Raw genomic sequence first — 25293 nt, 5'->3', positions numbered from 1 at the left:
TTATTTGTATAGTGTTATACCAATCTAACTACCAAAAAGTAATTTTGTAGAGTGAAAAAAAAAAAATAGACTTCACTTGGAAAAATAAAAAATCAGTAATATCTAGGGAATTTATGCAAAAAGTGGCAAAAAATAAGGCCTAGTAGTATGAGATCTCAAACTTCCATATAAAATACTTCCTAATATCATTTAATAGTGGGTAAAAAAATAGATTGCTTACTGAAGTAGATTAGCTATAATTTATATAGAAACAAATAAGCACCATAGCAAAAATGCAAAGATTCCAGTTTTTTGGACAGGAATTCACTATTCAACAAAAACTGTTTGTAAAGTCCTAATTAGCTCTCTGGAGGACCTTGGGATTAGCCCAAGTCCTTGGTCTTAGTGGAGGAGTGAAGGTGGCAGAAAAGCTATCATGTGGCTGGTCAAAGACGGAGGCTGGAACTGGTGTCTTCTCTTGTGTCTGTGGCTGAGAGTTGTGGCTGAAAGAGCATTACCAGATGTCCCAGCTCTTAAATACTTCAATATGATTACATCACTACACCACACTGAGCAAGTGCCAACTGTAGAATATTACATCATATTAAATATTACACTAAATATGTGCTTAGATAGAGAATCATTATCTCATCAATCATACTGAGTCTTAAGTATAACTTTTCAGAGTTGCGGCCTTCTACACTGTTGTCAAAATTTGAAAAAATCTGATAAAAACTAGGACTAGACCAATATTTCATACTGTATACCACCATAAGCTCCAAATGGGTACATAACTTTAAATATAAAAAGTAACATCATAAATTGGAGAACTAAGGAAGAAATTACCTGTCAGCTCTGTGGAAAGGGAAAGAGTTTATAACCAAATGAGAGAGAGAATATATCATAGGAGGTAAAATGGATAGTTTTGAGTATATAAAAAATTTAAAAATCTTTCAACAAACAAAGCCAGTATAGTCAAAGTAAGAGAATCAGGTGGATGAGGAGAAAAATATTCAGCAAAAACAAAAAACTTTGACACATTTTTGAAAAAACTTTTGAAACACTTAGGAACTCACATTGACCATCATTCCAGAAGACTAGCTGAAATATACTTGTTAGAGAGCATAGGATGAGCACAAGAATTTTTGTTTTGACTATTTTCTTTGTTACAGGTTTTGTTTTTGGGGTTTTTTGTTTTGTTTTGTTTTGTTATTTTGCTTTCTTATTAGGGAGGGTAGAGAGAGTGGAACAGAAGGATTTGAAAGTCTGTGGGAGTTGATGAATTCAAGTGAAATAGTGTAGAGAAGGGAAGAACAGACCCACAGTTAATGGATCTGACCTGGATAAAAATCCAATAGACTGAGAAGGAATCGATAAATGAGAGGAGGATCAGGAAAGAATAATGTGAGGAAAACATAGAATAGTATTAAGGAGAAGTAGATAACTGAAATGTCAAAAGTTGCACAGAAGTCAAGGGAGATTTGGGCAAGAACAAAGGTATAGCCATCTTTTGGTGTGACTGAGGAGTGAGAGGTTAGTTGGGAAACTGAGAGTGTCATTGTGTTTATTGGGACTTCTTAGAATAAAGGGCAAGAAGTAAGAAGTGGAGGATTGTGACCAGGCACTAACTTCTTAGAGAAAAGAAAGGGATTGCCTAGAAGTTGGTAGCCAACTAGTACCAGAATTTTCATTAAGTGGTAGTTATGGATTGAGTGGATTTCAGAGGAGCAGAGTAATGGCAATAATGGGAGAACCTAGAAGCTGACAGTGAGGAGGATGGAATATGCTAACTCCTCCACCTGAAATAGTGAGTCACTGAGCCAGACTGTCTTTGTATAGTATCTAACAAATAATAGTCATTTAATAAAATGTTGATTGTTTGTGATAAACTGTTTGAAAACCATTTTAAAGATTTCATTTGCAACAGTAGAGGAAACACTTATATGTGTAGTTCTTATATCATGCCTATATTCCAAAATAATAGAATTTACTAAAATAAAAAAATTGACCTCACAATTTAAATGAAAAAAGTGGTAAGGAATTATGTTATTTTTACTATTATATACAGTGTTTAGTTTACCTCCATGTTAAGGGATACTTTAATATTTGATGAGCAAATTTATAACATGTAAAAGAAGAAATAAAATCAGTGTTTTCTATGAATTTGTACTTTACTGTCTTTGTAGAATTCAAGAGTTGATGTCAGATGACCAGAGAGAAGCAGGTCGGATTCCTCGAACAATAGAATGTGAACTTGTTCAGGACCTTGTAGATAGCTGTGTTCCAGGAGACATAGTCACCATTACAGGAATTGTTAAAGTGTCAAATACTGAAGAAGGTATACTATAAATTTTGTTTTTTTCTTTTTCTTTTCTTTTCTTTTCTTTTTTTTTAAATGAAGAGCTAATGAGTAGCTGTTCATCTTCCATCTTTTTATTAGAGTTTGGGATATTTTCAAATTTAATTGTCATATTCTAGACTTTAGATATAATGTTTATTATGAAGGTGTAACATTTACTTTTATTTGAAGTTTCTTTTATAGTTCACCATGTCTTGATTTTGTAACTTGAATAAATAAAGGGAAGATTTTGTTTTAATTTTTTAGGTTCTCGAAGTAAGAATGACAAGTGCATGTTCCTCTTATACATTGAAGCAAATTCTGTCAGCAATAGCAAAGGACAAAAAACAAAAATTTCTGAAAATGGAGCAAATTATGGAACATCTATGGAGTTTTCACTGAAAGATCTTTATGCTGTTCAAGAAATTCAATCTGAAGAAAACCTTTTTAAGCTTATTGTCAAGTATGGATAAGTAGTTATTTTAATGCTTAAGTTAAATATTTGAAGCTCATTATAATGTAATACACATCTATTATTGAACTAGTGATTGTGCTTCATTATTATCCTGCCTTGCAATGTCATTTACATGTTTGCTATCTTTTTGAAAGAAAGCCCTACAATTGAAGCTAACACAGTCCTGGGTTCCAATCCCACTTCTGACCATAGGTGATATGACTATGGCAAAGTCATTCAACTCTTCTGGATCCCAGTTTCCCCATCTATAAAGCAGGGATAATAATACTAGTGCCTACTCCACAGATTTGTTGTGAAGAACATATGAGAAAATATATAGAGAGCATTCAAAGTAGAGGATAACCTTCAGCTATTATTATTACTTTTACCTTACATTCTGAGAAGTCAGTTGCAGATACAAAGAATTGTTGTTTTAGGAATATAGATACTTTTCTAAGTAAAGTACTTTTCTTACGCCCTATTGTTCACTTTGATTTTGTGCTTTGGAAGCCTTAAGACCTCTTTAAACTGAATTTTAAATATTAATTAACAAATTCACCATTATTCATAAATCTTCACTATGGCACTGATAGTACACCTAGTTTGAAAACTGTCCCCCTTAGAGAGGTTAAATGACTACCAAAGGCCACCAGCAAGTAAATGTCAGAGGCAGATTTTGAACTCAAGTCTCCATGACTCTAAGTTCACTACTTTATTTTATACTTTTGCCTCATAACTTTTCAATTCGAGGATGCCTCCCTGAATAAGAAAACCACAAAAACTCACAAAAGCAGAAATTGACCTCTGAGGTAGAGTTATTATAGTCACCAGAATACTATTATGGGAACTGGAAGATTCAAATTCAGTTCTCTACATCTTCCAAATACCCTCCATATAAATAAACATTTAACACTATTTCTACTGCTCTTCAAAGATGGTCATATTTATTTAATGATGGATATTTCTTTTTTGTTCATTTGATTTTATTTAATGATAGTTCACATTTATTTAATATTTTATGTTTACCGAGTATTTTTGTAGCCATGTCAATTAATTTCCACAATTTTATGGAGAATATTATTGTCCTTTTAAAGATAAAAAATTAGCATTAGAGAAGTAAAATTAATTGCCTAAGATTATAGGATCATAGATTTAGAACTGGAAAAAACCATAAAGATTGTTTTAATCCTTTATTTTCCAGATTAGATAACAGATTTATGAGATTTACCCAAGGTTGTAATAGGTAGTAACAGAGATGGAATTTGTACCAGGTTCTCTGATTCCAAATCCAGTTTTCTTTCTTTTTTCCCATTCTGCCATGATATAGAATATCAGAATGTTTAACATAGTTTGATTTTTCTATTAGGTGACTTTGGTTTTTTTTTTTTGTGTGTGTGAATATGACAGTTGTGTGACATTTTTCCTGTTACTTTGTTTCAATTCTATTCCTTCCTATTGACATTTCTTTGAAACTTCAACATGAGCCATGGACCATCAGTAATTTTGGAATATAGTAGGCAATAAATGGTTACATGTTTCCAAAAAAGGAGGGGGAAGGGAGACAGAGTATATATAATAAAATTTAGTAAAAATTGATACAGTTGACATTCTCTATTTTTATTGTGATTGTGATAACAGCTGATAGCATTTATTTAGCATTTTAAGCTTTGCAAAATTATATTTTGCTATTTTTAGGTGCTATTTTTATCTTCATTTTATAGAAGAAACTGAAGGAGGTAGAGGTTAAATAATTTGCTCAAAGTTGTACAGCTAGTAAGTCTCTGAGGCAGTGTTTCAGCATTGGATTAACTAACTCCCAAGTTTAGCATTCTATCTTTTATGCCATATTGTTTATCTTCTTTTCCTAATGGTTGCATATTCACTGCTGCATATCCATCCATAGTTTTGTTTATACAGTCCTAAAGTTCAAATATGTTGTCATCTACTATCTTTAGTATATTGTTATTTATATATATATATATATATATATATATATATATATATCTACTTGGTCATTTAATACAATGTGTATGCTCTACAATCAAAAGCTAATTTAAAATCTATTTCTGGAAAAGACTTAGTAGTGGGTATAATTCACTTAAGATAATTAAAGTGCTTATTCTGTGTGCAGAAGTCTTAACTGTGTGCAGAAAAAATATTCCTATTTTTTTAAAGATTAGCATAAGTCAAGGAAAAATTTTGAAAACTTAAATGTAGTAAAAATTTGTTGGAATTTTTTTTTAATAGTAAGTGAAAATTCCTTAATACCTAATAGTTTTTTAAAAGGATAATGAATTTTGACAGTATTTCAAAGCTAGTTCTTTTTGTTTTTCAGCTCACTTTGCCCTGTAATTTTTGGTCATGAAGTAAGTATTATACATTGTTTAATTTTGTTCTTATTTTAAATGAAAACCTACTGTCTTCATTTAGTAAATATGATGTCTGAAGAATTTTGAAGTAGTTATAAAATAGACAAATAAAAATAATTGATCTTAACATGAATTGTTAACTTCAATTATTTCTTATTTAGCCTATATATAATTTGCTTTGTATATATTTGTATGTTGTCTCCCTCTTTAGATTATAAGCTCCTGAGATTATAAGTCTCTTTTGCCTCTTTTTTGTATCCCCAGCACTTAACATGGTGCTTGGCACATGATAATTTTTTTTAAAAACATGGTAGAAATATACATTAAATCCAATGTATGTATACATATTTATACAATTATTGTGCTGAACAAGAAAAATCAAATCAAACCAGTTTTAAAAAAAAAAAAAAGAAAAAGAAGTAAAATAAAATGCAAACAACAATAAAAATGATGAGAATACTATGTTGTAAACCACATTCGATTCCCACTGTCCTCTCTCTGGGTGTAGATGGCTCTCTTCATCATTGAACAATTGGAACTGGTTTGAATCATCTCATTGTTGAAGAGAGCCATGTCCATCAGAATTGATCATCATATAATCTTGTTATTGCCATGTATGATGATCTCCTGATTCTGTTCATTTCACTTAGCATTAATCACATGATAAATTCTTAATAAATTTTTATCAATTGATTTTTTTTCCTCCTGTATGTATTCACTTGAATCATTACCTTCATAAATTAATGTTATAAATTTACAGAATAGTCTTGATAGTTATCACCTTCAGGAAAATTAGGGAGATAGCATTTCGTGATAGCACATGAAATGAGCTCTTGTTATAATTTCAGAAATACAATGTCAGAAGGAAATAGAAGGTAAGAACCAATTATTAATTCTTTGCCTTATTTCTGACTAATTTTATTTTTTTATGCTCTAGCTTGTTAAAGCTGGTTTGGCATTAGCACTTTTTGGAGGATGTCAGAAATATGTGGATGACAAAAACAGAATTCCAATTCGAGGAGATCCACATGTCTTAGTGGTTGGAGATCCAGGATTGGGAAAGAGTCAAATGCTACAGGTAGGTTATCACGTTATACTTAGAGATCTAATAGAAACCCTTAATATAGGGATTGAATGGTTACCTCAAGTGCCAATTGTTTCAAGAGGCCTTTGCTCATTCTTTCAGCTATTATCCTTTTGTTAGTTTTATGTATATCATATATTTATTTAGCTGTGAATGCATTATGAAGTTGGAGAATTCAAACTCCCAGGGGGCAGGCAGGACTGTCCTACTTTTGCATTTGCAACCCTAGGGCTTAGTACGTAGGCACTTTTGATGTTTTGGGTATGGATATATAATACACTTGTTTTATCAAGCTTATTCAGTACATAATAAGCATGTTTCCATGGACATGATTTGATACATAATTTAAGGAGATTTGTATAATGAGTCAGGGAAATAATTCTTTTGTTGGTTCTCCTTTCAAATGGCAATCACCTACCTATAATTTACTATAGCTCAAGTAAGTAGATGTCTTGTCATCCACATTCCTCAATTTAAAATTCCCATCTTTGATGTCCTGCCCATCGCCTTGCTTTTATTATGTGAGATGAGTTTACTAATGATGAGACCAAAGTAAAAATTACAGAAGTACAATAGCATCACCAACTGGCCTTTTATGTAATTGTTTGTAAGTATAAAAGCTGAGGAGTTACTGAGTATTCAGATAATTATGATATCAAAATTTTGATTTATCTGCTCCATAATTAGTCATAATAAGGAGCCCAGAATTTTATATTTTCTTTATATTTTGTATTACATATTCCGCACATTGTGTAATAAAAACTCAACATATTGTAAGCACACATTTTTCCTTTTCCTTTTTCATTCATTCCACCGTATTGCATTTTTTGGCAGATTTCTGACTGTGTTCATTAAGAAGAATAATTACAACATAGCTGACAATACACAATAGAGCTTTAAAATTTGTAAAATGTTTTAAATATTTTATCTCATTTTATCCTCACATAAACTTTGTAAAGTAGTCACTAGTATTATCTCTATTTTAAAAAATAACTATACTGAGTCTTAGATAGGCAAATAACTTACCCAGAATTATATAACTACCAATTGTGTGAGGTAGTATTCAAACCATGTCTTTCTTATTCAAAGTTTATCACTCTGTCCATAGGATCATATTGCTTTTGAGACCTAAAGTTTAACCATTATTTTACGATCATACTTTGACCAAAAGTTTGGTACCATTTATAAGCTACTCATATCATTTTTACAAATATATTTTACAAATTACTCATTGCATGAATTTTTTTCTTTTTTTGTTTATAATATATAAAATTTTTATTTTTCCACATTTGTTTTCAAAAATCGTTCATTCTGTGACTATCTATCTATACATAGTAATGATTCAGTTAGCAATCCTGAACAATAACAGTGGAATTACTCATATTTTCAGGTTTTATTAGAATCCTTACTTAAAAACAGCCAAATAGATTTAAACTCTGAACTTCTTTTTTTCAAACTTTGGGCTTCTAGACTGTTTTATGTATTGCATACTCTTTTGTTTAAAATATTTAATTTCATTTTAAATCACTGTAACTGTAATTTTAAAAAAATTATTTGACCCGGGGCAACTAGATGGCACAGTGGATAGAGCACCAGCCCTGAAGTCAGAAGGATATGAGTTCAAATTCAGCTTCAGACAATTAATACTTCCTAGCTGTGTGACTCTGGGCAAGTCAACTACTATTTTTGCTATTTGAATTTAAACATTAATTTGTTTAGTTCTTAAATATCTACTTTTTGCAAAGCATGCTTGAGAATACCAACATAAATTAGACATAGTCCCTTCTGTTGCTATGTTTAACAGTCTGATAAAACAAGTAACAAAAAACAAATAATTGTATTATAATATAGGATGTGAAAGCCAATAAAAGGTGCAGATTTGTCAATCAAAATTCATTTATTTAAAGTACTGAATGTCGAGTATTGTACCAATCATTGAAGAGGCAAATAAGCGTGAAATAAATCTAGGCAACACAGTTCTATGATTACATCTAGTTCCATTCAGCAGCATATGAATAGATAAGAAGAAAACAGATGGTAAGAATAATTCAGGGTTCATGTTTGGTAAGATATTATCATTAATAGGACAACAGAGTTGTGAAGGTAGAATATGACGTAGAGTTAAATTGATTTGATTTACTAACCAGTCAAGATAGAAAAGGGAGGAGAATGTAGCCAGAGTGTGGGTAGTGGCTTAAGAAAGAGCTGAGGAGGGGATAGACTGAAGGTCATGCTTGAAGGATAAAGAAAAAGGTTAGAGGTCATAAGGCATAGAGAAGGTAGAAAGATAAAAGATTATGATCTGATGAAGGAATTTATGTTTTGGACAATAAGGAAGTAGAACATTTGATAAGATCAAATATTTAACCTCTGTGGGTAGGTGAGGGGTAGAATTGAAAAACTGAACACTGAGAAGTTAGAGTATTTGAGGACCTGCTGGTGTGTGTATGTTTAAATGCTTTCATATGAGGACAGAGATGATAAGAAGAATAACACTGAGAGACAGGTATTGAGGAAAGAAGGAGAACATCCTGAAGGTTGATAAATAACAAGTATCAGGTTTAGATTGAGTGATAAATTTGTATTGTTTGAGCCTTAATAGAAGAGAGGGCACTTAGGTGACAGTGATAGAGGGAATCTGAAAGTATTAATGGGGGAAAAGGAGTATTATGTATACTCCACAAGGATTAGTGAGGAATGGGAATGTAGTGCAAGAGAAATTATAGCCAGTACTAGAAAAGATATCAATAGAAATGGTTTCGTCAGGAATTGGCCGAATCTCTGTGAGGGCCAGAAGGCGGAAAGAGTGAAAGGAAAAAAAAGATTTAAGGTAAAAGTTTGTAATTTATGGAGTAGGACACATTCCAAAGAGTACAGGAAAGGAGTAGGCAGATCTGAGGTGGGGAAGAATGGAAATAACATTAAGGTAGAAGAGATAGAAAGTTAAGCTTTGTATACTGGCAGCCTGGAGTTCAAAATCACTGGAACAAGGAGATTATGAGAATATGAGACCATGCCAACAATTCAGCAGTGAGTCCAAGTGATTGGGGAATAAGATTGTTGAAGTTAGCAGATTAGATGATAAGTTTAGACCTTCTGACAGGCAATAATGTATCTTCGTCGCCTAGAAGCCTTCACTGGAGATAGTTGAAGGTGGAGGTATAGGAGCCTGGTCAGGAGGTAGGGGTGACTTTCTTTTCTGGAGAAGACCCTAAAAGGCAGGAAGGAGAGGGAAGAGATCTTTGGTCTCAGAGGACAGTCTGGCATTGAAAGTGGTGCTGAAGTAGGGATCCATCAAAATATAGGAATCCAGAAGATGGGAAGATTACCTCCTGAGATGGAGGTTAGAGAAAACTTGATGATAAAGTTGTCATTTGAACTGGGCCTTGAAGAATATGTATGATTTGAACAGATGAGAAAAGTATTCCAGATAGAACAGTTAATATATGCTCAAAGAATAGGTAACATTAATAATGTATTTTGGGGGGAAAGTAGAAGTAATTAGGCTGAAAAGCCATGTTACGATTAAATCTTTGTATATAGATTGTTTTTAATATTAGGAAGAATTCAAACCTTTCTCAGTAGCGAATTTTGGCAGCATTTAAAGTTCCTGAGTTGAGATACGGTCAAAGCTTTTTGTGAATATTCTACAACTAGAATAATGAATCAGTAGAGGGAAGACTAAAGATTAGCAGAATGGTAATAAGTTTGAATAGAGATAATAAGGAACCAAAACTATGATGGGACTAGTAGAAATAAAGAGGAATTGATATTTGTAAGAAGAATATAAAGGTAGAATCAAAAGAAGTTAGGAATTAATAATGAAGGAAGATTTGAGAATTCAAAGATGGTACTATATAGAGAGGTATGTTCACTTTTTTGTTTTATTTTAGTGGCTTTACCTTATTTTCTTTAGGCAGTGTGTAATGTTGCTCCACGTGGTGTTTATGTTTGTGGAAATACAACTACTTCATCTGGTCTGACTGTCACACTTTCAAAAGATAGTACATCTGGAGACTTTGCCTTAGAAGCTGGTGCCCTGGTACTTGGTGATCAAGGTAAGAAAGAAAAATGAAGCCAAGTTCAGTAGACTAAAAGTTTTTATTATTTTCCCTCCCTAAATTTCTTTCTATCATTTTTAGTATACTGTTTGCAAAGTATTAACATAGAGGGATTCTTCAACAATTGGCAACAAATTGTACCAATGTAATGGGAAAATAGCATTGCAGTTTTTATATTTTGAAAAGAGTGGCAATTAGTTTGAAAGTAGCACCACACAATTGAGTGATGTGCATACTTTGGAATATCCACTTGTGACGACCATGGTGTACCCTGGATACCTTAGAATCAGCCGGAGTCAGGATAAGCAAAAGTCCTTAGTCTTTATTCTTGGTCTTTAGATGCAGGATGGAAGCAGAATCTTCGTGACTGTCTTCTCCCTCATTTACTGCCAAAATGTGTCTCTGGCTAGTCTTACTCCACTCCTTAGTCCCTCCTACAATCCTCTGTATACACCAATCATTGAGTCAGCACAGGATAGTGGGAAGGACCATTTTCCAAGTATATGCCCATAGAGTATTGTCCAATCGGTAGTTAGCCTCAAGTGCTCAGCAGTCCTGACCTCAGTGCATTAACTCAATAGTTTCAGCCCTCTATGTCCACTAAACATTTTTAACCTAATTTCTAAGTGCAGCCATATAAAAATCCACTTCTCTGGATTTTCAGAAATATCTGAGGGCCCATAATGTAGTTATGGGCTGTTCATCAGTTTATTTAAAACTGGTTTTGTGGAAAACAAATTATTTTTACCAATGTTCATTGTGAATGTTAACAGAGATTAAGTATGAAAACTGGTAATTTAAAGTATGAAAAATAATAAACAGATATTGTATCATGAAACGAATTATTGTACATAATGCAACTAAACACGTTACATAACACCACCATTTCTTTTATATATTGCAGCATCATAGAGTACAATTTAGTAAGTGCTAAATAAAAGATCAGTGGAACTATGGTATTGGAACAGTGAATTGCATCTCAAAATCTGTGGTTATTACTGTTTTGTTTTAGATAAATAAAGAGCTACTTTCATTTAAAAATGAAAAATGTAAGGTTTCATTTTATCCTTATATATTCTTTATAAATTATTATTCTTTTATACTGTTCATAGTTGTAAAAACTGCAAATCAAAAAATTATTTTTTAAAATTTGTGGACAAATAAGAAAATGAGTAATTATATGGACCTCAGTACATTATGTAGAAGATCCTCATAAAATATTGACATGGATAGGAAGTAGGCATAGAGGTCAGTAAGTGTTGATTCTCTCTCAATAACCTTTTTAGATATTAATCTGGTCCAAGATTTTTACCATGCCATTGATGTCTTTCTACCTGTAATTATTTTTTTTCTAATTTAATATTTTATTTTTTCCCAATTATATGTAAAAACAATTTTAACATTCTGTTTTCAAATTTTGAGTCAAATTTTCTCCTTTATTCTAGTTCCTCATTCAGGAAGCCAGCATTTTGACATAGGTTATATATCTATAGTCGTGCAAAACACAATTTCATGTAACTCATTCTGTGAAAGAAAACACAGATCAAAAAAACCCAAGAAAAATAAAGTAAGGAAAATGTATCTTTGATCTACCTTCTGGCTCCATTAGTTCTTTCTCTGAAGATGGGCAGCACCTTTCATTATAAGATCCTTCTGAATTTTCTCCTTGACCTACGAATTCTAGAATTTGGGTATAATATTTCTGGGAGTTTTCAATTTGGGATCTCTTTCAGAAGGTGATTGGTGGACTTTTAAAAATTGCTATTTTTATCCTCTGGTTCAAGAATATTAGGGAACTTTCCTTGATAATTTCTTGAAAAATGTAGTCCACACTTTTTTTTAATCCTGGTTTTCAGGTAGCCCAATTTTTAAATTATCAGTCCTGGATATATTTTCCAGATTAGGTGTTGTTCTAATGAGATATTTCACATTGTCTTCTATTTTTATTCTTTTTGATTTTGTTTGACTCTTGGTGTCTCACAGAGTCAGTAACTTCCCCTTGCCCAATTCTAATTTTTAAGGAATTTTTTTTTCCAGTGAATTTTTGTGCCTTTTTCCCCATAGAACAAATTCTGCTTTTTAAGGAGTTCTTCTCTTCGGTGAACTTTTGCATATCTTTTTCCATTTGGTTAATTTTACTTTTCCAGGCATTCTTCTCTTCATTGGATTTTGCATCTCTTTTACCATTTGGCCTATTCTGGTTTTTTTTCAGATGTTATTTTCCTCAGTAATTACTCAGTTTTATCAAACTGTTGATTCCTTTTAATGATATTCTTACATCATTCTCATTTCTCTTCCCAGTTTTTTCTCTACCTCTCTTGATTTTTAAAATCCTTTTTGATTTTTTCCATGGCTTGGGGCCAAGTCATATTTTTTCTTTGAGGCTTTGGATATAGGTGTTTAGTTTTCACTTCTTCCAAAGTAACATGATCTAAGGATGTTTACCACTCCCCTGTGCTGTATACTGGTATGTGAGTAACTACAGGCACTCTTTTCCACCTTAAAACTGTGACTGGAACTCCTGCTTCCCTGAAGCTGTCAGCTCTAATGTGCTAATGCTCCTATTCCCCCGGAATTAAAACCAGAACTATGATCCTGATCTGAATATTAGGCAAAGCAATGGAGTCTTGCTTCCAGTGCCAACAAAGAGATCCCTTTAATCTCCTGATTAATTGTTCGATTCTTACTCTCTGTCAATGATTCAGCCGCCCCCAAGGCCTACTCCTATTTTGCAGGAGTCTTGTCTGTGTTACACTGTGTTACACTTTCACCCCACTGTAACAAATCTTTTCTACCAACCTTCTGAGTTGTCTTGGGCTGGAAAATTGTTTCACTCCATCCTTTTGTGGATTCTCTTTCTAGAATTTGAATCATTATTTAAAGGTATTTGGAGGAATTTGGAGTAGAGTTCAGGCAAGTCCCTGACTTTTTTCTGCCATCTTGGCTCCTGAACTTATAAATCAATCCCTTAGTGTAAAGGGCAGGAACTCTTTAGGATCAGTATGATTGATTTAATCCTAAAACAAGGTGTTGTCAGTAGAATTAAGATAATGATTCTTTAGTTTACATGTATTTAGTATAGTTCTACAAGTTGACAACTATTCTACAAGATTGACACCTATGATGATGTACTTATAATAGAATATATAAATGCCAACAAGGACTGGAAGAAAAACATTCCATCTTCATTAGCCTTGTGGTGGATCTCTCTTGCATTTCGTCCACTGAAACCAAGACCCATTCTGGAGGGCCTCCAGAAAGCTAGCCCAGCCCCAGGCGAAGGAGATAGACTGTGAAGGAGACAATAAAGACTTTTGGACTTTGTCCCTGACCATTCTTGTGGTGATTATTCTGTTGAAAACAAGGCTGGTCCGTAGACCTCCAGAAATCTAATTAGAATGCTACATCTTAGTATCATCTAAATTATGCTTCCCCTAGAATGCACCTTTTCAATATTAGTATTATTCACAGTTCTAGACTGTTTGTCCTTCGATCTCAAAGACTACCTTGACATCATAGAGGTAATGTGATGAAATACAAGTGAATTGGATTTAAGTAAGGGAGAACTGTGCAAGTTCACCAGCCTCAGTTTCCTCTCTGGAGCCATCTGAGTCCAGTGACAAAATGTAGATCAAGACAACTGGAGATGGCCCTAGATGAAATGGGAGACCTATCCTATACGAGGAATGTAAAATGAGAGTTATAAGTTATGATTTCCACAAAAATCTCTTGAGGCAAATGCACACAAACATGTAGCTGAATAGCAAAAATTGCTGTCAATGTATTCTGCTACAAATAGAATCACAATCAATATACACATATCAAGTCATCTTTGGTTTAGTAAGAGATAAGTACTATGGAACTGCTGGAGGCATGTAGAAATGAGAGAATCCATCTAACTGCTAACTTTTCAGAATAGCTACATATAGAAAACATATAGAGCAGTAGTTTGGATGGATAACTTTTATGGTTGATATGCTATATTAACTAGTAGAAACATTTAACTTTTGATCACCTTCTAGAATCATTTATATTAAAAGTATCAGTTTTTTTGTTTAAGAAGTTAAATAGTCAATATTAAAACTAGAAGAATGTCTTAAGGCCCACTGCCTTTTGATTTTACAGAGGAAACTGAAGTCCAAGGTTATTAAGTAGCAGGTCTAAAATATTTGAATCCAAGTCCTATGACTCCAAATTCACTACTGAAAATTAAATATTGTTATTAATAATTTAAAAAATAAAGTAGGTGATTTGGTACTTTAGATAAATTTATTTTTGAATTCTATGATGGTATAGTGTACAATAGGTGGTTTATTATGAATGATATTGATGTTATGTAACATTTTTGTTTAGCTATAGTATGGACAACAATTCTCTTTATGATACAGTGTTTACTTTATAATTTTTCATGCTTCCAACTGCCAGAAACTAGTTGATCATTTATTGTGAAATTCTAGATAAGAACTACTGTTTTGCTTCAAATTGAACTACTTAGATTTAATATATATTAAGTACAAAATACTAGATTATTAATTATGCATTTTTTAAAATTGTGGTTTAGTTGTGTGTTTTATTTATTAGTTTTTCTTATAGTTAGCTTGAGAAAAAGTCATAACAGCTATTCCTTTAATCTAAACTTTACTTTAATTGCAGGTATTTGTGGAATAGATGAATTTGATAAGATGGGTAATCAGCATCAAGCCCTGCTAGAAGCTATGGAACAGCAAAGTATTAGTCTTGCTAAAGCTGGCATTGTCTGCAACCTTCCAGCAAGAACTTCAATTATTGCTGCTGCAAACCCAGTTGGGGGACACTATAATAAAGCTAAAACTGTTTCTGAAAATTTAAAGTAAGTCTTTATTTAAACATATTCAAAAAATATACAATAAAATGGCAGGTTTTTCTTCTAATACAGGTCATTATGTGACCAATTATATTTGGATTTAAAAAAATTTTTTTTTTTACTTCAGCTGTGTGAAAAGGGCAAGTTAAAAAATGGGCAAGAAAAAGACATAGTGAAAGATGATATCTTGAGTTGAAGCTCCAAAGAAGAGTGTATTAATCCTAAGGTTACGAGCAAAGTAGAAATAAGCAAGGGGTATTTGGGGTGAGGTGAGGAGAGAAGGAAGTAGAGCCCATTTCATTTGTGTATCAGACAAAAAGAAGCCATCATGAGCCACTATGGCCTATGTGCCAGGAATTCCTGACCTTTACGTGAGACTTAATGCTGTACTTGCTAATTGATCTTTAAAGTGAAATGTTTCATTCTTTTGTTAACTTTAAATTTTTGTTTCTTAAATTTTATTTGGTATTTTTGAGTAATAAGGGAAACAGGGTTTGTCGATTTTTAAAAATTCTTCTTTGTGTTTATAAACCTTCTAGAATTGGGAGTGCTCTGTTATCCAGATTTGATTTGGTATTTATCCTACTGGATACTCCAAATGAGGATCATGACCATTTACTTTCTGAACATGTGATGGCAATAAGAGCTGGAAAGAAGAAAACAGTTTCAAGTGCCACAGTGTCTCGTGTGAGCACTCAGGATTCAAACACTTCTTTGCTTGAAGTTGTCTCTGATAAACCTTTATCAGAAAGACTAAAAGTAAGCATTTCCTCACCAATATGTTTCCTCCTCAATCTTTTTCTTCTGTTCAAATGTAAGAAATTAATTCATTCTTTTTTTATTGCATTTATACTATATATACTTATGCTCTATTCTTTATTTCATACTATATGAGAATTAAGGATAGTATCAGTTTTTTTGAAAATAATTACACTCAGATTTTAAGAATCTCCTTTATAAGACTTAATATCTAGAGTTCTAAAGATATTTAATTTATCCTCATTATATATGATGCTTGCTGATGGTTTTAGATAGGTGCTACTTAGTATCATTTTAAGGGAAACTCCATTTGTTATTATGCTCTCTAGTGTTTTTAATGGGAATGGATGTTGTGTTTTGTCATGTTTTTTCTGCATCTATGATAATAGTCAAGTTCTTTCTATTAGTTTGGTTATTGATGTGGTCACTTTTGCAAATAGTTTTCCTGATATTGAACCAGCCCTACATTTCTGATATAAATCCTACTTGGTCATAGTGTAGTGTTGTAGTGATAAGTTGTTACAATCAATTTGCTAATAATTTAAAACTGATCATTTTTTAGCAATCTTTTTGTTTTATCAACATATCTATAACCCATATACTTGAATCATTGTTTTAGGTTTCTCCTGGAGAAAACTTAGATCCAATTCCACACTATTTATTGAGAAAATATGTTGGATATTCTCGGCAGTATGTTCATCCAAAGTTATCTCCAGAAGCTGCTCAAATTCTTCAAAATTTTTATCTTGAACTTCGGAAACAGACTCAAAGATTAAATGGCACACCAATTACCACAAGGCAGTTGGAGTCATTAATTCGTCTGACAGAGGTTATTTTCAGTTGTAAAAATTTAAATAGTTTTTATTTCTTTACTTTTATTACAGTTTGCTGTATTATATTATTTTTAAAAGCAGATTTGGTATCTTTCATGAATAGGCACTTGGATACTTTGTATACAATCAGAAAATAAAAGATATAAATCCTTTAGTAGATTTATTAAACATACACAAACTGTGTGAACCAATATCTTTGTATCTTCCAAAAAAAGTTCTTGCTGGTTCTTTCTAGCCAGTAGGACTGCTTATTAACTCACTGTGGAGTGTTCTTTGAAGATTTGACAGATCCATAATCTCTTTTTGAAGTAACTGGGAAAAGGATATAAAGTATTCTAGAACTCCAAATTACCAAGTTTTACATATATATATATATATCAAGGATAATGGAAGGCTTATACTTCTAATAATTGAAAAATAACTTATCATTTTAAGAATTAGGGCCTTGTGTTGATTGGTGTCACTTAAAATAAAACACAAGAGAGATTACTAGAAACTTAACTTCAAAGTAATTAAGTTTCAAAAAAAAATTTTGTATTCTCTGTTTTTTATATTGCTGGTTTTCATACTTAAGTATTTCAAGGATTCACGGCTTTATTCATGTGAGTACTCCCTCAACTGATGCAGTTCAAAACACTTCCATACCTTAGCAGACAATCTTTGTGATTCCTTTCCATTCTAGTAGGCCTTCTACTAGCTATTCTCCTCTTACATAGTCTTTGATAAACCAGAGAGATCTTCACACTGTGCTGAAGCCTTGGAGTACAATTTCAGTGAAAGTGTCATATTGTAACTATAATAATATTTCAGATGATCAGTTCCCAGCCTGTGCCAAACTAATATGTTTGGAGTTGCACCTTTAAAATATGTATAATGCATAAAATATAGCTGTTATGACTTATTCTAAGAGGAGCAAATATATTAACTTGTATTACCTATCAAGATTGAAAATCTATTATGAATTTTGTTGAAGGCTCGGACAAGGTTAGAATTAAGAGAAAAAGCAACCAAAGAAGATGCAGAGGACATAGTTGAAATTATGAAGTACAGGTAAGATCAAATTTTAAATTAAACTAAGAAATAATAAATGAAATAATGCCATTTCATTGTCATTAGATTGTTGATTTATGTGTACCTGATTTTTCTGCTGAATCATTATTTCTGTGGAAATGATTTTAATAACAATGTGAATAAAAAAACTGTTTTTTATCATCATCCCTGCTAAATGGTACTGAATATGGTTAAATCAAAGGGGAATCTCACCAAAATATTACATTAATCAATTAATATATATGTATGGCTTTAAGGTGTATGGCTTTACTGAAAAGTATGTTAAACAACTTTTTCATGGAAGCTTTTTCCAATGACATTAAAATGTCATTGGATTCATTAGGGTGAAGTTCTTAATTTACACCAAGTAAATCTTTGAGCTTGAATCCAGAGCTCGAATAGAATCAAGGATAAAAGCAATACCTTGATCTTCTTCAAGTAAGACATACTGAGTATAAAAAATCAGAAAGGAAGCTGGTGTTATATGTCAAAAGACTTAGCAGCATCCTGAAGTCAGAGTTCAATGGGTGAACATTTTAGTGAAAATAACACTTTGGCAATGCCAGTGTTAATATTTGCTTTTGGAACAGTAAATAGAAAACAGTAGATTTTGAAGTATCCAAGTAAAAATCTACAATATTTATGAAATACAGGGACCATCACCCAGGGAAGCTGTAGGAAGGTTAAGAGCCTTCAAAAAAGGAAGAGAAGGACATACAAAGATTCAAAGATGGCCTATTAAAAAAATTGAAAACAATAAATATTTTTGAAACAAATTCCACTACAAAGCTATAGGCTGACAAAATGCCTCTGGCTTTGATCAGTATAACTGAAAATGGTTTCATTTATCTCTGTATCTCAAAAGCTCATTAGAAATCTATCAACTAACTCAAAGATGTTTTCACAAAAAGGGAAGTAGTGTAGATGATGATACAAGAATTGTAGCATTAACCCTTTGGCTTAATTTTTTTTCCTGAAGCAGTTGGGGTTAAGTGACTTTCCCAGGGTCACACAACTAGGAAGTATTAAATGTCTGAGACCAGATTTGAACTCGGATCCTCCTGACTTCAGGGCTGGTGCTCTTTATTTGCCGCACCACCTAGCTGCCCCTGGCTGTAATATTCTTAATGCCTTCAAGTATATCTTTTTTTAATAGACTTTGATTTCAAGATTCACTTGATCACAGTATCTACTACTGCCATTTGTCTGTCAATATCTCCTGATAAAGTCTCACTTTTAAAAGTAGCTCATGAAATAAACCTTTCATTATAACCTTAATCCAGTCAATGATCATGCTGTACACAAATACTCTGAAATTATTTCAAAGTCAGTTACCAGTTACTTCCTCTTTGTTAATTTGTTATCAGTTTTACTTTTGTAATATTGTTTGGTGCTTGCTATGTTCCAGGGACTTTTTTGATTCCTTTTGAAGCACAATATATAGATATAAGACTTATAAGAATCACATTATGTAATCTCATTAGGTCATTATAATGTGATCCTTAGCTTTCTCAAGCCTCTAGGTATTATTTTTAATAATGATCCCTATTACTATTATGGACTTTGAGTATGAAAAGATGGGAAGCATTGTTTTATGAAGTAATCAAATGTAGGGAACTTAAGAAAGGGAAATGCCAAAATTTCCTGTAGATCCTATAGAGGATCTGATATAGGAGCCTGGAGAGTGTAGAGAGTGTACAGATGCTATCTGTAATAGGGCTGTGATTGTCTGCTGGCTATTACAGATTAGTTCTCACATCAGGTGTCAATATTCATTTAACGTTACTTTTGATATTTTACCTTATGATCCATAGATTTTATTTTGGGTAAAGGGAAGTCAATACTGTCCTAGAAAACTTAAATTAACAAGGTATATATTGACTTCATTTGAATGAGCCTGTACAATTTTTCACAGAATTTTCTTTTACAATTAGTATTTAGGCTAAGATTGTTTCATGATGAGCTATTACTTTTGTTTATCATGAATCTTAAAAAGCAAGATAACTAAATGCTTCTTCAAATTGTTTTTTGTTTCTGGATATGTGATAAAACCCAAGTCTGCCAAATTATTTATTAACTCCTAGGAAGAATTATGAGACATCATTCCATTTTGCTTCAATTTCCTCATTCCTTCTAGTTTCATTTGTGGCAAAAATATCAGTGTGGATATAGTCCACTTCTTCCAGTAGTATATATACTAATGTGTTACTGGATAAAGATTGCTCATTAATACTAATAGCTATATTAATGCTTATACCTAATCTGAGATCTGTGTGATTCTTAGTATCTTCTATCCTGCTATCTTCTACCATTTTTGTGGGAGTTGAAGGGGTTATACAAAACAGAGTTCTAGTCTATATTTTTAACTACTTTCATGTGTCATCAAAACCAATAATCTTATCATGTAATGGCTATCATTTTTGTGCTAAGTTCTTCCATTCATACAGAATTCATTATTTTTTCCCAAAAAAACCTAATTCTTTTAAACTTTTATATTTCTGTCAAGGGCACTGTCATCCATCTAGTTACCAGGTTTGCAATGTCAGACTCATCCTGGACACCTAATTCTCCATCACCCCACGTATCTAATTAGTTACCAAATTGTGTCAACCTCCACAACATATATCACATCTGTCTCCTCTCTGCCATCCTGGATCAGGCCTTTTTCACCTCTCATTTAGACTACTACAATAATCTAGTAATTGGTCCTAACCTCTCCAGTCCATTCTCCACACAGCAGCTAAAGTAATAGTCCTACAGCAGGGTTGCTTTAATCTAATTATTAGTGATTCAGGGACTTTTTCCACATTTTGTTAGCTTAAATGTCTCATTTTAAAAAATGACTTCATATATTCTTTGATCATTTATCAGTTGGGGAGTAGCTCATATTCTTATTTAATCAGTTCTTTATATACTTTGAAAATGAGATGCTTATCAGACAAGCTTGCTGCAAAGGTGTTTTTCTTTTTTTCCCTAATACAAGCTAATTCAGTTCTCTAATTCTCTAAATCTAATTGATTTTGTTAGTATAAAAACTTAATTTTAATGTAATCAAAATTATCAATTTTGTATTCTGTGACCCTTTCCATCCCTTATTTTGTTATGCACTGTTCCCTTATATATAGATCTAAAAGTTAGATCTAATTTTTTCTTTGTTCCTATTAATTTATACATGCTGTTACCCTTTATGTCTAATTCCTATTTCTTTTTGAAGCTTATCTCAGGATACTATCTATGATGATGCTCTAAATATATTTTCTGCCTTACTGTTTTCTAGTTTTCCTAACAGTTTTTCTCAGAGTGAATTCTTACTCCACTAGCCAGCAAATTTGGGTTTATCAAACACTAGCCTACTATGTTTGTTTGCTTCTGTATGTTGTGTACTTAATGCATTCTAATAAGCAGTCTATGTCTTCAGTCAGTATCAAATTGTTTTTAATGATTTGTGTTTTATATTATCGGGATCTAGCATCATCCCTTTTTTTCCCATTATTTCAATACTGTGAAGATTCTTGCCTTTTGTTTCAATATTTTTTTTATTCAATTAGGGGTAGGGGTAGGAAGATAAAGATAGATAGCAATAGGTTGTCAAAAAAAAAAAAAAGAGGGCCATTGAAACTTGTTTTTAAACATGAAAAAATAAAAGAGATGATAATCTTGACAAGCAGGATAACCTTAAAAATTGCTTGTTGAAATTATTACAAACTTGAAAGAACTCAAGATTTATAGTTTTATGTATAATCCTCTTTCATTTTATTTTGTACATAGATATGCTCATTTTATTTAGTCCCAGAATTCAGAATAAACATTTTTAAAGGTCTTTTACAGTCTAAAGGTTTATTACCAATTTTTTAAATCCCTGTCATATTTGCCAAATCTTGTTTGTTTTAGTATGCTAGGAACTTACTCAGATGAGTTTGGGAATCTGGATTTTGAACGTTCTCAACATGGTTCTGGAATGAGCAACAGATCATCAGCAAAAAGGTTTATTTCTGCTCTCAACACCATTGCAGAAAGAACCTATAATAATTTATTTCAATATCAACAACTTCGACAGATTTCTAAAGAGCTAAACATTCAGGTAATATTTTTTATATAATTCTCTGCAAAGTGCTCTTATTGGGTGTGGGGGTAGGAGGGACCAGATCTTTTTCATTGGCATAGGGAACACCCCAGTGAGGAAGTTCTACCAATGTACATTGGCACCTTCTCCAGAGCTTATAGTCCTTGAAAACTGAATGCAGTAATAAGATGTTTTGAGACTTGCCCAGGGTCATTCTGCCAGTGTGGGTCAGAGGACAGTACTTGTATCCAGGTTAAGACTCTCAAACTGGATCTTTTTCTACTGCTTCTTAGCTATAAGATATTTTACATCATAATAACAAATTTTCAATCACTTTTAAAGTTTGCAAGACATTTTATGTCTCACAGTAAGCAAAGGTAGGTACACTGCAGGTTTGATTATCCTCATTTCACTAGTGAGCAAACTGACATTCTGAGAGGGTATTTGACTAGATCTGGAGTCAGACAGTTAGTAGATCCTGGGATTTAAAACTCTTACTCCAAGCCCATTGCACTAAGCATTATATTACACTGTCTTAAGGCAATGCAGACGTAAGCCAAAGTGCTCATTAAAACAAAATGTGTGCAGCAGATAAATTAGAATAGAATTTATTATTAGCAGTATACTACTGAAATCAGGATGTTTAATCAAGAATATTCAGCTCTGTTGCTATTTGGATAAAACTGAGTGTTTCTCATCTCTCCTAACTTACATTTTCAACTTTTGTATTCCCATTTATTGTTTGGTAATCATTTTTGTAGGGCATTATTGACTTCTATAAAGCTAATAACTAGAAAAAAAAAGCAAATATATTTAGAGATTTTTCCATTCAAACCTTTATATCAATAAGATTTTTTAACTATATAAGGGAATTTTAAAGGAAATTACTTGTAGTGAGTATAATAAGGTGTTGTTTAAAATTTCTTTCATATTTTGTTTCATATTTCATAAATCCCAAACTTGAATAACTTCTTTCAAACTATAGTAGCATTTCTATTATTTTCTACTGTGAAGGTTCCTTGGGAATAGGTGGGAACATGTTATGCCTCCAGGGATGCTGAAATATAAAGAAGAACCAAAAATAAAATTATTCACTGTCTCTTGGTTTATTTTCTTTTCAAAATTTTTTTTGATGGATTTTGTTTTTATTTCCAGATATGTCTCTTCCCCTCCCCAAATCAGTCATCATCCCTTAAAACAAAGAAAAAGAAATACATGAAAAAAGAAGTTAAGTAAAATTAAATAACACATTAAACAAGGAGGACAGAATATATGTACATTTTTTTCCTGGTTCTGTTTATTTCATTTGTCACATTCCTATGAATTCTTCATATTCACCATTCCCTACAACATAGTATATTACTCCATTGTTTTATATACCACAATTTGATTAGCTATTCTCCAGTCAATGGGCATCTACTTTGTTTTAGAAGAGGTACCACTATACAAATATATTTATATGTTTATGTTGTGTATATATAGGAACTTTCTATTAATTCAGAAGAAGGTAACAGCAAGGACAATTATGAAAATAATGTGCTGAATATATTGTTTTTAATAAAGAAAATGGCATAAAGTATAGATTCACATTAAATTTACAGACTTTTTGTGCCATATGATACATTTAGAAATACTCACATGAGGGGTTTGGTATTAAGAATTAGAGAAAAAAAATTTATATCATTCAACACCAGTCATGGGGTTATGCTTTTTATGATGCATAACTGATTTGGTTGTCTTTCAGTTTTTGTTATGACATAATACTTAAATCATATGTCCATTCTGACTTTGTTGTGGAATGTGATATTGGCCTAAACCTAATTTTTGCCAGACTGTTTTCCAGTTTTCCTAGTAATTCTTGTTTGCGCTTTTGTCAGAGACCCTAGGGATTGGGATTTTTAGTTTGATTATGATTCTTCCATATTTATGCTGTTCCACTGGTGGGTGTGCCAGCTTATACTTCCCTTTTCCTAGGCTAGAATGATGCTTATGGAAGCACACCTCTTTCTTAGAGACAGTGCTCTCTCTTTGTATTGTTTTTCCCCTCAGATTAAATGCATCATAAAGTCCACCATCTTCCAATATAAGCACATGCTTTTTTCCCAGTTAAAGTGTTCATCAGCAGAACTTTTCTCATTTACCCTATGATCAAATCCTCTAATATTTCAGATTCAGAGTGAGTCCTATCTTTGTTATACACTGGCTTTTTTATCCTTGGCAAGTCCATTTAGCCTCTCAGTGACCCTGACAGCTATCTAAGATTAGAAATAGCAAATGGTATCTATCTACAGACTGCCTGGTAGAGAGTATCTTCACTGCTATAGTTTCCTATACCAATGAAATCATAGATCTGAACAGATATTCAAATATAATTAGTGTAACAATTTCAGTTTGTTTTATAGTTCACTTGCCCAGAATTTTCTTTTTTCTTCTAGGTTGCTGATTTTGAAAATTTTATCAGTTCATTAAATGACCAAGGTTACCTCTTGAAAAAAGGTCCAAAAATCTACCAGCTCCAAACTATGTAAAGTGAGTTTCCCCAAATAATTTACCATCAACAGTTGCTTTAAAAAAAAAAAATTGTTTGAAATGTAAGAGAAAGTATATCTGAATTTACTATCAATTTAATGTTAGTCATATAGTTTTCTTAAAATAATTTTTTGTAGTCAGAAATGCCACATGAAAAGAGAATCAAATGTAGTAGATAAGGTGAACTAAATAATTTGTTTTCTTTTTTTTCAGTGATAGGCAGCCTCCTTATTCATTTCTTCCCAAAGGTCCACAGTTGTTTACATTTTTCTTACTAGTAGTCAAAAAAAAAAAAGAAAAAACTGAAATATATCTCAATCACTTTTTTATACTTATATTTTTAACATTTAAAAAAATCAGTTTTGAAGGAGACACAAGGTATATTTAAAATTTTGAATTAAATAGTTCCAACAAAAAAAATTACATAGTATTCATTGGAGCTTATTTTTGCTTAAATTTTATATTACTTAGAAATTAATATTTGATATTTTTTTATCTTGACATTTGATCTTGACTGCATATTTAATATTCTTCAAAAGGGGATTTTCATATGTGAAATTCTCAGCTTAAAATTTAAAATGAAATTAAAATGAGCCGATTTTTTGTACTTATTGTAAATGATGTAAATGATATTAAAATTTAATTTTATAAAAACTTTTTAAATTTATGTGTATTCCTTTTGCTGTTTAACTAAGCAAATGAGAATTCAGTATAAAAAGGATATTACTGCTTGGTGATGTTTTTTTTTAATTTCATAAATAAGATAGCCTTAAAGATAACGAGCTCAATTTCTTGGCATGTTATGGTTCCAGAGAGTAGTTAGAAATTTGGAGATACCATCCTTTTTAATGAATGGCTTTAAAATTGTTTAGTTTTACTGGGTTAAGAGGGTTATTTTTGTTCTCATCACTGATTCTAAAATGATCTGCTT

General features: G+C 32.0%; 1 protein-coding gene across 1 annotated transcript in view; it reads left to right on the top strand.

Annotated features, from left to right (window-relative positions):
- MCM8 (minichromosome maintenance 8 homologous recombination repair factor) overlaps positions 1 to 24681 on the top strand; it is a 38901-nt gene extending 14220 nt beyond the window's left edge. Inside the window, exons 9-19 of the mRNA XM_003758202.4 lie at positions 2166 to 2317; positions 2585 to 2780; positions 5107 to 5137; positions 6078 to 6218; positions 10141 to 10282; positions 14939 to 15134; positions 15668 to 15887; positions 16507 to 16716; positions 17694 to 17770; positions 21662 to 21851; positions 24269 to 24681. Coding sequence (XP_003758250.1) covers positions 2166 to 2317; positions 2585 to 2780; positions 5107 to 5137; positions 6078 to 6218; positions 10141 to 10282; positions 14939 to 15134; positions 15668 to 15887; positions 16507 to 16716; positions 17694 to 17770; positions 21662 to 21851; positions 24269 to 24361 — 1648 coding nt within the window. The 3' untranslated portion in view covers positions 24362 to 24681. The remainder of the gene's footprint in view (positions 1 to 2165; positions 2318 to 2584; positions 2781 to 5106; positions 5138 to 6077; positions 6219 to 10140; positions 10283 to 14938; positions 15135 to 15667; positions 15888 to 16506; positions 16717 to 17693; positions 17771 to 21661; positions 21852 to 24268) is intronic.
- The last annotated feature ends 612 nt before the right edge of the window (positions 24682 to 25293 follow it).

The sequence above is a fragment of the Sarcophilus harrisii genome, chromosome 2, assembly GCF_902635505.1.
Source record: "Sarcophilus harrisii chromosome 2, mSarHar1.11, whole genome shotgun sequence".
In the NCBI taxonomy this organism is placed as follows: Eukaryota; Metazoa; Chordata; class Mammalia; order Dasyuromorphia; family Dasyuridae; genus Sarcophilus; species Sarcophilus harrisii.
This window is presented reverse-complemented; position numbering and strand designations above follow the sequence as displayed.